Source organism: Hyla sarda, chromosome 1 (assembly GCF_029499605.1).
Source record: "Hyla sarda isolate aHylSar1 chromosome 1, aHylSar1.hap1, whole genome shotgun sequence".
Lineage (NCBI taxonomy): Eukaryota > Metazoa > Chordata > Amphibia > Anura > Hylidae > Hyla > Hyla sarda.
In genome coordinates this window covers 25,768,042-25,786,084 of record NC_079189.1, presented here as the reverse complement: position 1 = coordinate 25,786,084, position 18,043 = coordinate 25,768,042, and the positions used below count along the sequence as shown (strand labels likewise).

The window sequence follows — 18,043 nt, the reverse complement described above, 5'->3', positions numbered from 1 at the left end:
GACAGGATTGTATATGAAGGAAGAGAACAGACAGGATTGTATATGAAGGAGGAGGACCGACAGGATTGTATATGAAGGAGGAGGACCGACAGGATTGTATATGAAGGAGGACTGACGGGATTGTATATGAAGGAGGACTGACAGGATTGTATATGAGGGAGGAGGACAGACAGGATTGTATATGAAGGAGGACTGACAGGATTGTATATGAAGGAGGAGGACCGACAGGATTGTATATGAAGGAGGAGGACTGACAGGATTGTATATGAAGGAGGAGGACCGACAGGATTGTATATGAAGGAGGAGGACTGACAGGATTGTATATGAAGGAGGACAGACAGGATTGTATATGAAGGAGGAGGACAGACAGGATTGTATATGAAGGAGGAGGACCGACAGGATTGTATATGAAGGAGGAGGACCGACAGGATTGTATATGAGGGAGGAGGACCGACAGGATTGTATATGAAGGAGGAGGACCGACAGGATTGTATATGAAGGAAGAGGACCGACAGGATTGTATATGAAGGAGGAGGACCGACAGGACAGTATATGAAGGAGGAGGACCGACAGAATTGTATATGAGGGAGGAGGACAGACAGGATTGTATATGAAGGAGGAGGACAGGATTGTATATGAAGGAGGACTGACAGGATTGTATATGAAGGAGGAGGACCAACAGGATTGTATATGAAGGAGGACCGACAGGATTGTATATAAAGGAGGAGGACCGACAGGACAGTATATGAAGGAGGAGGACAGGATTGTATATGAAGGAGGACTGACAGGATTGTATATGAATGAGGAGGACTGACAGGATTGTATATGAAGGAGGAGGACCGACAGGATTGTATATGAAGGAGGAGGACCGACAGGATTGTATATGGAGGACTGACAGGATTGTATATGAAGGAGGAGGACCGAAGGGATTGTATATGAAGGAGGAGGACCGACAGGATTGTATATGAAGGAGGAGGACCGACAGGATTGTATATGAAGGAGGAGGACCGACAGGATTGTATATGAAGGAGGAGGACCGACAGGATTGTATATGGAGGACTGACAGGATTGTATATGAAGGAGGAGGACCGAAGGGATTGTATATGAAGGAGGAGGACCGACAGGATTGTATATGAAGGAGGAGGACCGACAGGATTGTATATGAAGGAGGCCTGACAGGATTGTATATGAAGGAGGACCGACAGGATTGTATATGAAGGAGGAGGACCGACAGGATTGTATATGAAGGAGGCCTGACAGGATTGTATATGAAGGAGGAGGACCGACAGGATGGTATATGAAGGAGGAGGACCGACAGGATTGTATATGAAGGAGGAGGACCGACAGGATTGTATATGAAGGAGGAGGACCGACAGGATTATATATGAAGGAGGAGGACCGACAGGATTGTATATGAAGGAGGAGGACCGACAGGATGGTATATGAAGGAGGAGGACCGACAGGATGGTATATGAAGGAGGAGGACCGACAGGATGGTATATGAAGGAGGAGGACCGACAGGATGGTATATGAGGGAGGAGGACCGACAGGATGGTATATGAGGGAGGAGGACCGACAGGATGGTATATGAGGGAGGAGGACCGACAGGATGGTATATGAGGGAGGAGGACCGACAGGATGGTATATGAAGGAGGAGGACCGACAGCAGGATTGTATATGAAGGAGGAGGACCGACAGGATTGTATATGAAGGAGGAGGACAGACAGCAGGATTCTATATGAAGGAGGAGGACCGACAGCAGGATTCTATATGAAGGAGGAGGACCGACAGCAGGATTCTATATGAAGGAGGAGGACCGACAGGATTGTATATGAAGGAGGAGGACCGACAGGATGGTATATGAAGGAGGAGGACTGACAGGATTGTATATGAGGGAGGAGGACCGACAGGATGGTATATGAAGGAGGAGGACTGACAGGATTGTATATGAAGGAGGAGGACCGAAGGGATTGTATATGAATGAGGACTGATAGGACTGTGTGTGAAATAAGGGACCTACAGGACTGTAGAGCTCTTACACATTACTACAGGACACGCGAGGATGCTCTCATTTTGCTGCTTTGGAGTGGCCTGTTCCCAGGATAAACACTGGGATGCTCCTCTGTCCCAGACACATCGCACTCCAGGTCCTGCTGCCACACACGACGCGTTGGTAGTAAAGGCCTCACAACTCTTCGAGGTGTACACCAGGATGTCGCTCAGCAGGAGGCTGTTAAAGCCGCCAAACACATACATTGTGCTGGAGAAAGTACAAAAAAAGGAATAAATCTTAGGGAGAAACTGTAACAACAATGGGCTTCACTCTATGGAGAACAGCGATCAAACTGGTAATACTGGCAAAGCATCTAATAGTGTTTTACAGCTAATGTGGCCCAACTGTTGCAAAACTACAACTCCCAGCATGCCTGGACAGCCAACGGCTGTCCAGGCATGCTGGGAGTTGTAGTTTTTCAATAGCTGAAGGCACCCTGGTTGGGAAACACTGTACTAATATACTAGAGGCTTATATAGCAAAGAGCAGAAATCCTGCAGTAATTAATAGGACCATTATACAAAATGTGATATCTACGCTGATATAGGACTGTCTAAAACTAAATATAGTAGCGTGTTCGGGAGGGAGGAATCCCGGCAGGGGTCTCCCATTCTTCCCTCGGGTAACAGTTTCGGCACTGCAGCGCTACACCGGCGGAGTAGAAATTAGCAGTCGGAGCTTTTTTTTTCTTCTTTTTTTTTTTGAGGTTAATGATCACTTTTTATTATAAAGTCATTAGAAGGACCAGGTATGGACAACGCGTTTCGGAGGGGCTCCCTCCTTCGTCAGGTCCGCGGACCTGACGAAGGAGGGAGTCCCTCCGAAACGCGTTGTCCATACCTGATCCTTTTTATGACTTTATGAAGGAGGAGGGGCTCCCTCCTTCGTCAGGTCCGCATTTCGGAGTGGCTCCCCCCTTCGTCAGGTCCCAGGACCTGACGAAGGAGGGAGCCCCTCCGAAACGCGTTGTCCATACCTGATCCTTTTTATGACTTTTTAATAAAGTGATCATTAACCTAAAAAAAAAATTCCGACTGCTAATTTCCACTCCGCCTGTGTAGCGCTGCAGCGCCGAAACTGTTACCCGCGGGACTCCCTCCCGAACACGCTACTATATTGCTACCAACCGTCTCTGACGGGACCGACGGCCAGCTTTCCATCAGCGTTCCGCCTGAATTTTGCGCAACCAACAAAGGTGAGCAGGCTCATATCTACCTGTCTATCTACCATCCGTTATCCACGGATAACCGGCACTATTAGCGCCGCATCTGTCTCTCTTTTTTCTCCCCTACATGTCTAAAACTAAAGGCCCAAAGGCTGAGGCTGCACTACTGAGACAGTCTGATGAAGCAGGGGATTAATGAAGACCTTGCATTGATCCAAATCAACTATTACCATGACAACCATATATAAAACTGAAATTGAGGATGAAGACTTTAATTTAGATAATCTTTAGAATCCTTCAGTAGTGCAGCCTCGGGATTTGGGCCTTTAACTCAAGTGATAGAAAAGTGTGCGCTAAAATTGTAGATGCTTCCATCATCATCATAAGAGAGCAGCAAGATGAAGAAGAGGTTTTACCTATTTGTAAGGATGGCGGTGTGACCAAAGCGATTGACATCATACTCCAGGGTGGGAGGTGGCAGAACATACCAGTTGTCACATGCTACAACAAAAAAGGGAACAAATTTTAAATAACTGCAATTTTCACTTTGGCCACTAGGCCTAAAACTCAATACACTTCCTGTTCTGTCTGTAATGATAAGGAGGGGGTTGCCAGAAAGTGATCTGTACAGCATTACATTGAAAGGTGACACCAGTATATAGAGGAGACAATAGATGATGTTCACAGCTCAGCCTTCATCTCCCTGTGCAAGGACCTCTTATTCCCCTTAAAGGGGTACTCCGCTGCTCAGCGTTTGAAACTGTTCCGAACGCTGGAGCTTGTGACGTTCTAGCCCCACCCCCTCATGACGTCATGTCCCGCCCCATCAATGCAAGTCTATGGGAGGGGGCGTGATGGCTGTCACGCCCCCCCCCCCCCCCCCATGGACTTACATTGAGGGGGCGGGACTTGATGTCATGAGGGGGCAGGGCTATGATGCCACGAGCTGCCGGCGCCGGCTCCAGCGTTCGGAACAGTTTGTTTCAAGTGCTGAGCAGCGGAGTACCCTTTTAACTAGTCAATATCACAGCAGAGAGCATTGTAGCTGAGCTCAGGTAAAACAGCACCGCGGGTATAATCAGAAGGAGGGTAAAGGGAATATTACATGAAAACATCACAAAGAAGAATCTTTAAGAATAAATAAATTAATTCACTGCGATCCCCTGATACGTAAGTAATTGCCCAGTGCATACAACGCCACTAAGATGATTAATCCTGACATGACATAAGTGTACACATCATGGTACCCGGAGGAGCCATAAACCTCCAATGTTCTAGGCCAAATAACGTTAAATTATACACAAGAGATCTCTGCCCTAAAACTTCACAATTAAAGATGATAAAGACAGATCCCGGCATTGTGAGGAGCAGCAGCCACATGCAGAACATCCGCTTTAGCCTTTCTGTATGAAATAGCCTTCCCTACCCTCGGTTTAGAAGTGTCACTAAGTTAAAGGGTCTGGGGTGGGGACTGAGAGATCTTAGGGGTCTGGACTGGGGTCTGGATGAGTGTAGGGGTCTCATCTGGGTTCAGGATTAGTGTTGGGGACTGGTCTAAGGTCTGGATGAGTTTAAGGGTCTCATATGGGATCTGAGTGAGATTAGGGGTCTGGTCTAGGGTTTGAGTGAGATTAGGGGTCTGATCTGAGGTCTGAGTGTTTCATTATTGAAAACGTATGGAACCATATTGAAAACCATATAGACAAATAATTGAAATCCGTATGCACCCGGATCCATCCGGTTGCGGGCGGTTTGCTTGCAATACGTTTTTTCCCCGTTTTGTCTCTGGTTTAAAAACCGTACTGCAACCGCATCCTTTTTTTTTTTTTTTTACATGACGTCAATGGGAAACGCACAAATATACGGTTCCATACAGGATAACCGTACACGGTTTTTACTTTGCACATGCGCATTTGCATCCTAAAGTTAAAACTTTAAAAAATTAATTTATTTTAAACATTTTCAAAAACTTATGTTCTTTTTTCATTAAGAACGGACGGAACCGTATGCACTTTTAAAAACAGTATACAGTTTAAAAACACATATGGTTTACTTTTTCCCCATACAGTTCCATCAGTTTTTTTGTTTTTTTTGTTATACGGTTTACTTTAGAAAAACTAATTGTAAACCGTATGGCAAAAACGTGGCGCGAACCCAGCCTGAGTGGGATTAGGGGTCTGATCCGGGGTCTTAGTGGGATTAGGGGTCTGATCCGGGGTCTGAGTGAGATTAGGGGTCTGATCTGGAGTCTGAATGAGATTAGGGGTCTGATCTGGGGTCTGAATGAGATTAGGGGTCTGATCTGGGGTCTGAGTGAGATTAGGGGTCTGATCTGGGGTCTGATCCGGGGTCTGAGTGGGATTAGGGGTCTGATCCGGGGTCTGAGTGAGATTAGGGGTCTGATCTGGGGTCTGAGTGGGATTAGGGGTCTGATCCGGGGTCTGAGTGGGATTAGGGGTCTGATCTGGGGTCTGAGTGAGATTAGGGGTCTGATCTGGGGTCTGAGTGGGATTAGGGGTCTGATCCGGGGTCTGAGTGGGATTAGGGGTCTGATCCGGGGTCTGAGTGGGATTAGGGGTCTGATCCGGGGTCTGAGTGGGATTAGGGGTCTGATCTGGGGTCTGAGTGAGGTTAGGGGTCTGATCTGGGGTCTGAGTGAGGTTAGGGGTCTGATCTGGGGTCTGAGTGAGGTTAGGGGTCTGATCTGGGGTCTGAGTGAGATTAGGGGTCTGATCTGGGATCTGAGTGCGATTAGGGGTCTGATCTGGGGTCTGAGTGAGATTAGGGGTCTGATCTGGGGTCTGAGTGAGATTAGGGGTCTGATCTGGGGTCTGATCCGGGGTCTGAGTGAGATTAGGGGTCTGATCTGGGGTCTGGGTGAGATTAGGGGTCTGATCTGGGTTCTTGTCTGTGCTCTGAAATTATTTTACTCTGGGGGTATGAATGAGTTTTAATACATTTTAATACATTTAGGGATCTGGTCTTGAGTCAATATTTGTATACAAATGTTTAAAAATGTTATACACCATCCAATAATCCATAACACTTCATAATTTTACACCAATCTGGCAATAATGCTAAAGTCTGCACTCACCGATGTCATACGCCATGAAGTCCTTAGAGAAACACTTGGCTCCATAGCTCATGGATGTGTCATTGTGGGTGTTCCCTCCAAACACCAGCATGGTGCCGCTGACAATCACCGCCGTGTGCAGGTAGCGGAAAAACTTGCTGTCTTTTAGGATTCTCCTAAATTATAGAAATAAGGAAGGTAATGAAAGTTACGACTGGTCTTCAATATTCAACATTATGGATGTACTGGTGCACTAGGGGAAGCCATAATATAGATTTTCTCTTATATAGTGATCCGTCAACTTACAATAGTTTCAACATACAATGGTCTTTTCTTGACTATTGTAAATTGAAACCAGATTCACCATACAATGCTACAGACAGTCCAGATCTGTGAAAAGTGTAATTGGCTGGAAGAACTACTAATTTTTCTTTAATCCTCACTTTTTCCTATTTTTGGATGACATTTTGGGGCTTCAGAACCAATTACCAGGTTTCCATAGAGTCATGGTCTCAACATACAATGGTCTCAACATACAATGGTCGTCCTGGAACCAATTAATATTGTAACTCGAGGAACCACTGTACAGTAAAACTCAGTGCACAATACGTACTCAAGCTACCCAGGACTTACCACATGCCTGTGTCGACCTCATACTTGTACAGGTCATCAGCGAGGCGATATTTGTTAGCGGTGAAGGCCTTGTATCCGCCATGGATATAGATGGACCGGGTGTTTTCATCATATGCACTGCTGTGGCCGTATCCCCCCTGGACTAAAGCTCCTTGAGTCTCAACGATATCCCAAACATTGGTGTCTTAAAAAAAAAAAAAAAAAAATTATGGGAGATAAACAAACATAACATGCACCAGAAGACAAAGAAAGTATAAGGTTTTCTTGTCTCATTTATAGTTGATAAGAGGAACAAATAAAAAAAACAATGCACAAGATCATCAGCTTGGGAAAGACAGACATGTCTATAAATCAGACAATAATTCCCAGGGAGATGACCAGGACAAACAATCATCTAACAATGTGCGCTTGCTGTCAATGAACGAGTGTGTGTGTGTGTGTAAATATATATATAATAATTATTTTTTTTCTTTAATTTGTGCTGTATAGCAGCATTTTCAATACACTGAGCTTCCAGCTGTTGCAAAACTACAACTCCCAGCATGCCCGGGCTTGCTGGGAGTGTTGGTTTTGCAACTGCTAGACGCTCAATGTATCGAACACTGTTGAACAGTGTATATATATTTTATTTATTTAATAAATATGAAAAATTTAATAAATATATATGTATGTGTATATATATATATATATATATATATATATATATATATACATATATATATATATATATATATATATATATATATATACACACACACACATATATTTTAATTTTACATTAAATTACATTATATATATATATATATATATATATATATATATATATATATATATATATATGTGTGTGTGTGAAGCTGTATACCAGTGTTTTACACACAGTGTGCCTCCAGCTGTTGTAAAAGTACATCTCCCAGAAAGCCTGGAAGGCTGTCCAGGCATGCTGGGAGTTGTAGTTTTTGAACAGCTTGAGGCACATTGTATAGAAAACACTTGTATACAGTCAACTGTAGCAAACTCTTCTATGAGAAGTATGAGGAGAGACCATGTTTTGGACTATTTACTGCAAACCAGAAGGTACAGACACATTTTGATAATAAACCAAAAAAAGTTGAAAATAGATAAGTTGCAAAACCTTTTTGACCAAGCTTTATTTACTAGACTAAACGTACGATCTACAGCGCTGTTCCCCAGCTTGTCTCTAGCATTTGCAAGACTACAACTCGGGAAGACTGATCTACAGGGCCATCCAGATCTACGTAGGAAGAGATTAGAAATTTGCTTAACTATTCCTATACAGAAAGAGAGTCCCTCGAAGATCCACTCATTTATAGGGGGCATATCATCAGAATTATTCAAGAATAGAAAAACAGGGCCAATTTCTTCCAAAAACATTACCACCCGTCTTCAGGTTGTGTGAGGTATTACAATGTGGCTCCATTCACTTCAATGGAAATGAGCTGCAATGGCGCACACTACCTGAGGACAGGTGTGGCGCCGTTTCTTTAAAAAAAAAAAAAATTGCTTTTTTTTTTTCTATTTCTGGATAACCCATTTAAAGGTGGGAATCCAAACTAAATGTAAGACAGACTACCTGATTACATTCTGACTTACCCAAGTTATATCTCTGGACGCTGCTGATGTAGCCGTAGAGGGGGCAATGGCCAGAAAATACCAGCATGACGGTGCTCCCGCTGCTCAGAGTGACTATGTGAGCGGAGTGCCCGACCACAGCGTACTGCTCCTTGACGTTCGGCAAGAGCTGGACCCAGGACTGGTTTTGAACATGGAACACCCATAGCTGGTTGGAGACATTCCCTGTGGAGTCTATCTTACCGCCATACATGTACATCTTGTCCTAGAAGGAGAAAGAAGGAATGTAAATATATGTGTATATATATATATATATATATATATATATATATATATATATATATATATGTATATATATATATATATATATATATATATATATATATATATATATAAATCTATATCTACCTTTCAGCATACATATATACTGTAACTTTTAAAACAGAAAAAAATAACAGCTTAAAGGGGTACTCCGGTGGAAAACTTTTGTTTAATTATTATTATTATTATTTTATTATTTATTTATTTTTTAAATCAACTGGTGCCAGAAAGTTAAACAGATTTGTAAATTACTTCTATTAAAAAAAATCTTAATCCTTTCAGTACTTATCCCCTGCTGTATGATACAGAGGAAGTTTTTTTTTTTTTTTTTTCCTCTTTCCTGTCTGACCTCAGTGCTCTATGCTGACACCTCTGTCCATGTCAGGAACTGTCCAGAGCAGGAGAGATTTGCTATGGGGAATTGTTCTTGCTCTGGACAGTTCCTGACATGGACAGAGGTGTCAGCAGAGAGCACTGTGGTCAGATAGAAGAGAGAAAAAAAAAAAAAAGAACTTCCTCTGTAGTATACAGCCGCTGATAAGTACAGGAAAGATAAAGATTTTTTAATAGAAGTCATTTATAAATCTGTTTAACTTTCTGGCACCAGTTGATTTAACAAATTGTTTTCCACTGGAGTACCCCTTTAAATACTGCCTCCCAAATAAAGAATTCTGTATTTAAAGGGGTATTCCAGGCCAAAACTTTTATATATATATATAAATCAACTGGCTCTGGAAAGTTAAACAGATTTGTAAATTACTTCTATTAAAAAATCTTAAACCTTCCAATAGTTATTAGCTTCTGAAGTTGAGTTGTTGTTTTCTGTCTAACTGCTCTCTGATGACTCACGTACCGGGAGCTGTGCAGTTCCTATGGGGATATTCTACCATCATGCACAGCTCCCGGGACGTGACATCATCATTGAGCAGTTAGACAGAAAACTTCAGAAGCTAATAACTATTGGAAGGATTAAGATTTTTTAATAGAAGTAATTTACAAATCTGTTTAACTTTCCGGAGCCAGTTGATATATATATAAAAAAAAGGTTTTGCCTGGAATACCCCTTTAACCCCTTAAGGACGCAGGACGTAAATGTACGTCCTGGTGAGGTGGTACTTAACGCACCAGGACGTACATTTACGTCCTAAGCATAACCGCGGGCATCGGGGCGATGCCCGTGTCATGCGCGGCTGATCCCGGCTGCAGATCGCAGCCAGGGACCCGCCGGCAATGGCCGACGCCCGCGATCTCGCGGGCGTCCGCCATTAACCCCTCAGGTGCCGGTATCAATACAGATCCCGGCATCTGCGGCAGTGCGCGATTTTAATGAATGATCGGATCGCCCGCAGCGCTGCTGCGGGGATCCGATCATTCATAACGCCGCACGGAGGTCCCCTCTCCTGCCTCCTGCTCTGGTCTGGTCTGAGATCGAGCAGACCAGAGCAGAAGATGACCGAAAACACTGATCTGTTCTATTTCCTATACATAGAACAGATCAGTATTAGCAATCATGGTATTGCTATGAATAGTCCCCTATGGGGACTATTCAAGTGTAAAAAAAAAATGTAAAAAAATGAAAAAGTAAAAATTAAAAAAAGTGAAAAATCCCCTCCCCCAATAAAAAAGTAAAATGTCCATTTTTTCCTATTTTACCCCCAAAAAGCGTAAAATTTTTTTTTTATAGACATATTTGGTATCGCCGCGTGCGTAAATATCCGAACAATTAAAATAAAATGTTAATGATCCCGTACGGTGAAGGGCGTGAATGAAAAAAAAAAAAAAAAGTCCCAAATTCCTACTTTTTTAATACATTTTATTAAAAAAAAATTATAAAAAATGTATTAAAAGTTTTTTGTATGCAAATGTGGTATCAAAAAAAAAGTACAGATCATGGCGCAAAAAATGAGCCCCCATACCGCCGCTTATACGGAAAAATAAAAAAGTTATAGGTCATCAAAATAAAGGGATTATAAACGTACTAATTTGGTTGAAAAGTTTGTGATTTTTTTTAAGCACAACAATAATATAAAAGTATGTAATAATGGCTATCATTTTAATCGTATTGACCCTCAGAATAAAGAACACACGTCAATTTTACCGTAAATTGTACGGCGTGAAAACGAAACCTTCCAAAATTTGCAAAATTGCATTTTTCGTTTTAATTTCCCCACAAAAATAGTGTTTTTTGGTTGCGCCATACATTTTATGATATAATGAGTTATGTCATTACAAAGGACAACTGGTCGCGCAAAAAACAAGCCCTCATACTAGTCTGTGGATGAAAATATAAAAGAGTTATGATTTTTAGAAGGCGAGGAGGAAAAAATGAAAACGTAAAAATTTAATTGTCTGAGTCCTTAAGGCCAAAATGGGCTGAGTCCTTAAGGGGTTAAAAAAAGTTTAGGAACACCCTCTTTTTCCCATTCTGCAAACAAATTGAATAAAGATCTAATTTGAATTAAGAGCTAATTTGCATCATAGCATCTGAAAAGCCTCATCACGCATTTAAAAAGAATTAGTCCGTTTTTACATTTCTCCCCCATAGACTGGAAAAGCTGGGTGACAAATGCAATACCGATGTTTGTGCACTGTTTAAAGGGGTACTCCGCCCCAAGACATCTTATCCACTATCCAAAGGATAGGGGATAAGATGTCTGATCGCGGGGGGTGGGGGGGCGCAGCTGGGTGCGGGTGGCGTTGTCACCGCCACACCCCTCGTGCCATCACACCTCCTCAAAGCAAGTCTATGGGAGGGGTTGTGACGTCACGACCCTAGCTGCCCGCTCCAAGCATTCGGAACAAAATGCTCTGAATGCTGGGGCAGCGGAGAACCCCTTTAAGACTGTAGTTTTACCCAACCTGTGGTTCTCTAGCTGTTGCAACACTAGAACCCCTCATTACTCACAGGTTGGATAACATTGCATAAAAGCAGTGTTTCCCAACCAGGGTGCCTCCAGCTGTTGCCAAACTACAACTCCTGGCATGCTGGGAGTTGTAGTTTTGAAACTGCCTAAGGCTCCCTGGTTGGGAAACAATGCTTTAGAGGCACACATTACAGACTGTGAACAGAGGATGTTACCTTGTATAAAGCCAGGGAGTGTCCGTAGCGGACGGCGACAGAGTTCACCGAACTGTTCAGCTCGAGCCACTCGTGAGAGACCAAGTTATACCTGCACGAGAGACAACACAGTTACTGCTGAACCAACACAAATCAGAAGATCTTCTATGATTCCCTAAATCAGTATTCCACTAAATGTTGCAAAAACTACAACTCCCAGCATGCCCGGACAGCCAACGGCTGTCCGGGCATGCTGGGAGTTGTAGTTTTACAACATCTGAAGGGCAACAGTTTGGAGACCACTGCCATAAATGACTTAACTAGAGATGAGCGAACTTACAGTAAATTCGATTCGTCACGAACTTCTCGGCTCGGCAGTTGATGACTTTTCCTGCATAAAATAGTTCAGCTTTCCGGTGCTCCAGTGGGCTGTAAAAGGTGGATACAGTTCTAGGAGACTCTTTCCTAGGACTGTATCCACCTTTTCCAGCCCACCGGAGCACCGGAAAGCTGAACTAATTTACGCAGGAAAAGCCATCAACTGCCGAGCCGAGAAGTTCGTGACGAATCGAATTTACTGTAAGTTCGCTCATCTCTAGACTTAACCCTAACCTTATAAACCTTCTATTACTTCCGATACACTATGGAGCACCTTACCCAAAGTACAAGGAAAAAATGCGCCAAAATGTATTAAGATTTGCAGACATTGATTTGTAGAATAGCAAATCCATGTCTGCAACAAGCAGGTGTAGGTTTGTACCATGGTTTATGTCAATTATGGGCATAAATTATGTTAGATTTGTCATACTGCTCCCAATACATTTTGCCCAATTTTCTTGTTAAAAGGAAAAAAAAAAAAAGCAAAAGAATAAAATAAAAAAATTATTAATTTGCGTAAATGTGACTTGTGGACTTTAACCCAGCATAACAATTTATTTCAGCTGCTCACTAAATTTAAGAGGTGGTGCTGTTTCTTCAATAATCCCTTTAAAAGGGGTACTCCGGTTCTCCAGCGTTCTTAAAGGGGTACTCCCGTTTTCTTTTAAAATCAACTGGTGCCAGAAAGTTAAGCAGATTTGTAAATTACTTCTATTAAAAAATCTTAATCCTTCCAGTACTTTTTAGGGGCTGTATGCTACAAAGGAAATTCTTTTATTTTTTGATTTCCCTTCTGTCACGATCACAGTGCTCTCTGCTGTCCATTTTAGGAACTGTCCAGAGCAGCATATGTTTGCTATGGGGATTTTCTCCTACTCTGGACAGTTCCTAAAATGGACAGTAGAGAGCACTGTGGTCGTGACAGAAGAGAAATCCAAAAAGAAAAGAATTTCCTCTGTAGTACACAGCCCCTAAAAAGTACTGGAAGGATTAAGATTTTTTAATAGAAGTAATTTACAAATCTGTTTAACTTTCTGGCACCAGTTGATTAAAAAAAAAATAAAAAAAATAAAAAATAAAAGTTTTCCACGGGAGTACCCCTTTAACATTTTGTTCAGAACGCTCGGAGCCGGAGGCAGTGATCGTGACGTCACCCCACACCCCCTCCATTCATGTCTATGGGAGGGGGGGGGCTTGTCAGCCAACACGCCGCCTCTCAGATATGAATGGAGGGGGCGTGGCATCACAAGGGGGTGTGGCCTTGAGATCATGACCACTGCTGCAGGAACCCGGCGTTTGTTCAGCAGGGGGACCCCCTTGATCTGACATCTTATCCCCTATCCTGTGGGTAGGGGATAAGATGTATAGCAGAGGAGTACCCCATTAAGGGTTCTGCTTAAAATGTCTGTGTTTACCAGTCTACATCCAAAGAATAATAAATCCTTGAGATCACGCAGCTGAGGGTTTGCTACAATGTACCATACTGTAAAATATCCTGGACTTGAGACTGGAAACTCTTTCCTACAGTGTAAAGGCTCATTCACACTACAGAATCTCCGCCAGGAATATATACTGGGCGAAAATTCCATTTGCAGTGAGCGCTGGCTGAACAAGCGTACAGAGAATGTGCCATTTCCTTGAAAGCAATGGGAGGCTGCCGCACCGTTTTTTCTACAACACAGTTTTCGAGCAGAGTTCTGCCCAGAATATACATAGCGTGAATGGGCCCTAACGGACTAGGTCAGTGTTTCCCAACCAGTGTGATTCCGCATGCTGGGAGTTATGGTTTTGCAACAGCTGGATGCACCTTGGTTGGGAAACACTGGTCTAGGTCATCGTTCCCCAACTTGTAATCCTACAGCTGTTGCAAAACTACAATGCCCATCATGCCCGGACAGTTACAACCTGTTAGGGCATGATGGTAGTTCTAGTTTCATAACGGCTGAAGATCCACTGGTTTGGGGAAAAGAGGTCTAGGTTATGACAGGTTGATGTAAACAAGAATTTTCTCATTCACTGACTGGAAGCAGAGTTCCTAAGACTAACAAAAAGTATTAGATTCTAGGGAAATGATAGCAAAATGTGGTTCTCACGCTTTAACCATCTGGTCATTGGAGCGGTTGAACATGTAGCCGCCCACTATCCACATGACGTCATCCAGCACCACCGCCTTGTGGGAGGCTCTGCCCGTCTTCTGGGGGTCGGAGAACTCTTCTCGAATCCAGTAGGACTGGTTGGCCGGGACTGGGATGGAGCAGCCAGGACCTATAAAAGAAGAAGAAAGAACATATTGATTAGTGGGGTCTAGTGGCAAATTGTTAATTTTAAACAAAAAGTACTTTATAACTTTCTCAGTACTAAATAACAAATAACAGCCTCACATTCAGAATAAAAAGTCAAAATAATACATAATAGGCAGTTATTAAGCATTTCTTTTTAAAGGGGTACTCATCATTGCGCTGCACAGCAATAGCGCAGGACGTCGCAGGAGCCAGAAGTAGCGCAGACCCCGAGAACAGGTAATTATAAAACCGGGGATGGGGGAGGCAATGGGGCAGCGGCTGTCGTCTCTGGCCGGGGGATTATCAGCATATCGGCAAGGTAACTGCCGATACCTATAATGTCCAAAATGGTGAATATCGGCCAAACCGATAATCGGTCGATCCCTTATACATATATGTGTGTTTTATATATATATATATATACTAGCTGAGTACCCGGCGTTGCCCGATTTTTCCTTCCTAATCCTTGTTGGGGAGGAAAATAAACAAAGGAGGAAGCTTTTGATTTCATATCCCAACCCTCCCATCCCGCCCTCCCGTCCCCCCATCCCGCCCTCCCATCCCGCCCTCCTATCCCGACCTGTAATATGTGTACCAAGTATTGAAATATCTCCAGCCGTACGGAAATTATGTGGGAACATACATTTCCCATTGATCTGCATGGGACTTTAAACAAAACCCCCGACCCTCACAAATGGGGGTAGTTAAGGGTTAAATTAACTATCCTATATTTTAAGTGGACATATAAGTAACATGTGACCAAGTATTATCGAAATATCTCCAGCCGTTTGGAAGTTATGCAGTAACATATATTTCCCATAGACTTGTATAGGACTTTAAACAAAAACCCCAACCCTGACAATTGGGGGTGAGTAAGGGTTAAATCACCTATCTTATGTTTGTTGGTGACATATAAGTAACATGTGGCCAAGTTTCATGTTAATATCTTTAGCTGTTTGAAAGTTTTTGTGGAACATACATACACACACATACACACGTTGAGTTTTTATATATTATATATATATATATATATATATATATATATATATATATATATATATATATATATATATATATATATATATATATATATAAACTCATCTAAATGGGTGGAGTGAAAACGGTAGATTTTTTGTGACAAAAATTTGTGACAAATTCACGTTTTTTTTTCTGTAAACTGTATAGTAAATTGATGGGGTATTGTTTAAAAAAAATAAAAAAGGTGGCCACATCTCTTAGGCTGGGTTCACACTACGTTTTCTCCCATACGGGAGCGCATACGGCAGGGGGGAGCTAAAAGCTCGCGCTCCCGTATGCCACTGTATGCGCTCCCGTATGTCATTCATTTCAATGAGCCGGCCGGAGTGAAACGTTCGGTCGGCTCATTTTTGCGCCGTATGCGCTTTTACAACCGGACCTAAAACCGTGGTTGACCACAGTTTTAGGTCCGGTTGTAAAAGCGCATACGGTGCAAAAATGAGCCGACCGGACCGAACGTTTCACTCCGGCCGGCTCATTGAAATGAATGACATACGGGAGCGCATGCGGTGACATACGAGAGCGCGAGATTTTAGCTCCCCCCTGCCGTATGCGCTCCCGTATGGGAGAAAACGTAGTGTGAACCCTGCCTTAGTTGGATTGCATTTATTTTTAGTGGCGCACATTCACTGGTGCAAATTGTAGCGCAGACAACTCGATAAAAACAAGTTGGTACTGGATAGTAAATGAAGGCAGAGGTGTCCCCAGAGCCTCATCATTGTATATAGTTCTTGTTCCTCACAATCTGTCGCTCCTTATCTATATCACTTTATCAGGGGGCGATGTCACTAATATCCGGCCATACAAGACATCCAAGCATCTGCTCACTAAACAGAGGGAAATCTCCGGCCAGACAGCGACCTGAGGCTGACACCTCTAATCCTTAAACACAGTAATGTAACTAGAGATAATCCGCTCCTCGAAGTTCTGCTCAGATTACGTTGTGTGTAAGTTATCCCCCCACCCCCCACCACCGCGGCGGCGGCTCTTACCCTGCCAGCCGTCATTACAGGTGCAGCTCTTGGTGCCGTTCACATTGCAGACTCCGCGCTCGGGGTATCCACAGTCGTCCCTGCAGTAGGGGATCTCACAGGACTCCCCCTTCCATTGCTCGAAGCAGTCGCAGTACACGTTGCTGTCGTTCCCCTGAATGCAGATCCCCCGTCCTGAGCAGTTGTTGGGACACGTGTCTATGCTGTAATGTAGAATGGACACGTACGGTTAGATGGAAAACAAGAATCCTGAATCAAGAAGTAATAAACCAAAAAAAACACATCTATAGGTGGGAATATGGGATTGTCCCAAAACCAGAGTATATACTATACCCTGGCTATATACGTAAGGCCATGTGTGACAATTGCTTCCCTTATTTCAAGTGTAAGGCAGGTCAACTGTGGACTCCTTGAGACGAACGGTGCGTTCACACTGGGTAATTCAAGAGGAGTTTCCCAGTAATTCCTCTTGAATTCTCCGCTTAGAAATAAGTACCGTATATACTTGAGTATAAGCCGAGTTTTTCAGCATGATTTTTCGTGCTCAAAACGCCCCCCTCGGCTTATACTTGAGTGAACTCTCCACCTGTCAATCCCTTCTCAGTGGTCTTCAACCTGCGGACCTCCAGAGGTTGCAAAACTACAACTCCCAGCATGCCCGGACAGTTGTAGTTTTGAAACCTCTGGAGGTCCGCAGGTTGAAGACCACTGCGGCCTTCGTCATCATCCAGACCCCCCCCCCCCCCCCTTTAGTTTTCTAATCACCTCCCCTTGGTGGTGTGGGAAGGAAGGGTGAGCTGGTCCGGGTCATCTATGCTGCAGGGACCGTCCGGTGGGGAGGGTTAGTCATGCTGGGCTGTCCATTTTCACCAGGGAGGGGGGGGCTCTTCTCCGCGAACCGGGCTGCGAATGAACGTCCCTGTGCGGCGGCGGCGGCGTCAAGGCAACGTCACTAGTCGGGGGGGCAGGCCCGGAGCCCGGAGAAGAGGTTTTTGGGGTGAAATTAGGGGCCTCGGCTTATATTCGGGTCGGCTTATACTCTAGTATATACGGTAACATCTGCTTTGCCATTGACTTCAATGTATTCTACTTTGCACTGTTCACTGCGTAAATTCCGCTCGCGGAATTCCGTTCCACTAGAAGAAAAAAAAAAACATTTTCCTTCTTCTTGCAGAATACGCGAGCAGAAGTCCATTGAAGTCAATGGTAAAAAAGAATTCCGCTTGAAATAGTATCCTCACGAAATTTGGGGAGAAATTCTGCACACAAAAAAAAATTTTATAAGTAAAAAGGGAAATTTCAATTGGTGGTTGTAGTCCAGCAAAAAAAAAAAAAACAAAAAAAAAAAAACGCAGTTGCCTCCTACATTCCGCGTGGGAAATCTGTGTGGAATTCCGCACAATTTTCCAGCAAATTTCGCCTGGAAAAAAAATCATTCCACAGCGGAATTTTTAAGAGAG

At 43.4% G+C, this 18,043-nt stretch overlaps 1 protein-coding gene across 1 annotated transcript in view; it reads right to left on the bottom strand.

The window, feature by feature from the left end:
- Nucleotides 1-18,043, bottom strand: part of ATRN (attractin) — a 236,352-nt gene that overhangs the window by 116,328 nt on the left and 101,981 nt on the right. Inside the window, exons 6-13 of the mRNA XM_056553301.1 lie at nt 16,584-16,786; nt 14,365-14,536; nt 11,915-12,005; nt 8,536-8,779; nt 6,925-7,108; nt 6,313-6,467; nt 3,635-3,719; nt 2,040-2,260 (exon numbers count right to left, since the gene is read on the bottom strand). Coding sequence (XP_056409276.1) covers nt 2,040-2,260; nt 3,635-3,719; nt 6,313-6,467; nt 6,925-7,108; nt 8,536-8,779; nt 11,915-12,005; nt 14,365-14,536; nt 16,584-16,786 — 1,355 coding nt within the window. The remainder of the gene's footprint in view (nt 1-2,039; nt 2,261-3,634; nt 3,720-6,312; nt 6,468-6,924; nt 7,109-8,535; nt 8,780-11,914; nt 12,006-14,364; nt 14,537-16,583; nt 16,787-18,043) is intronic.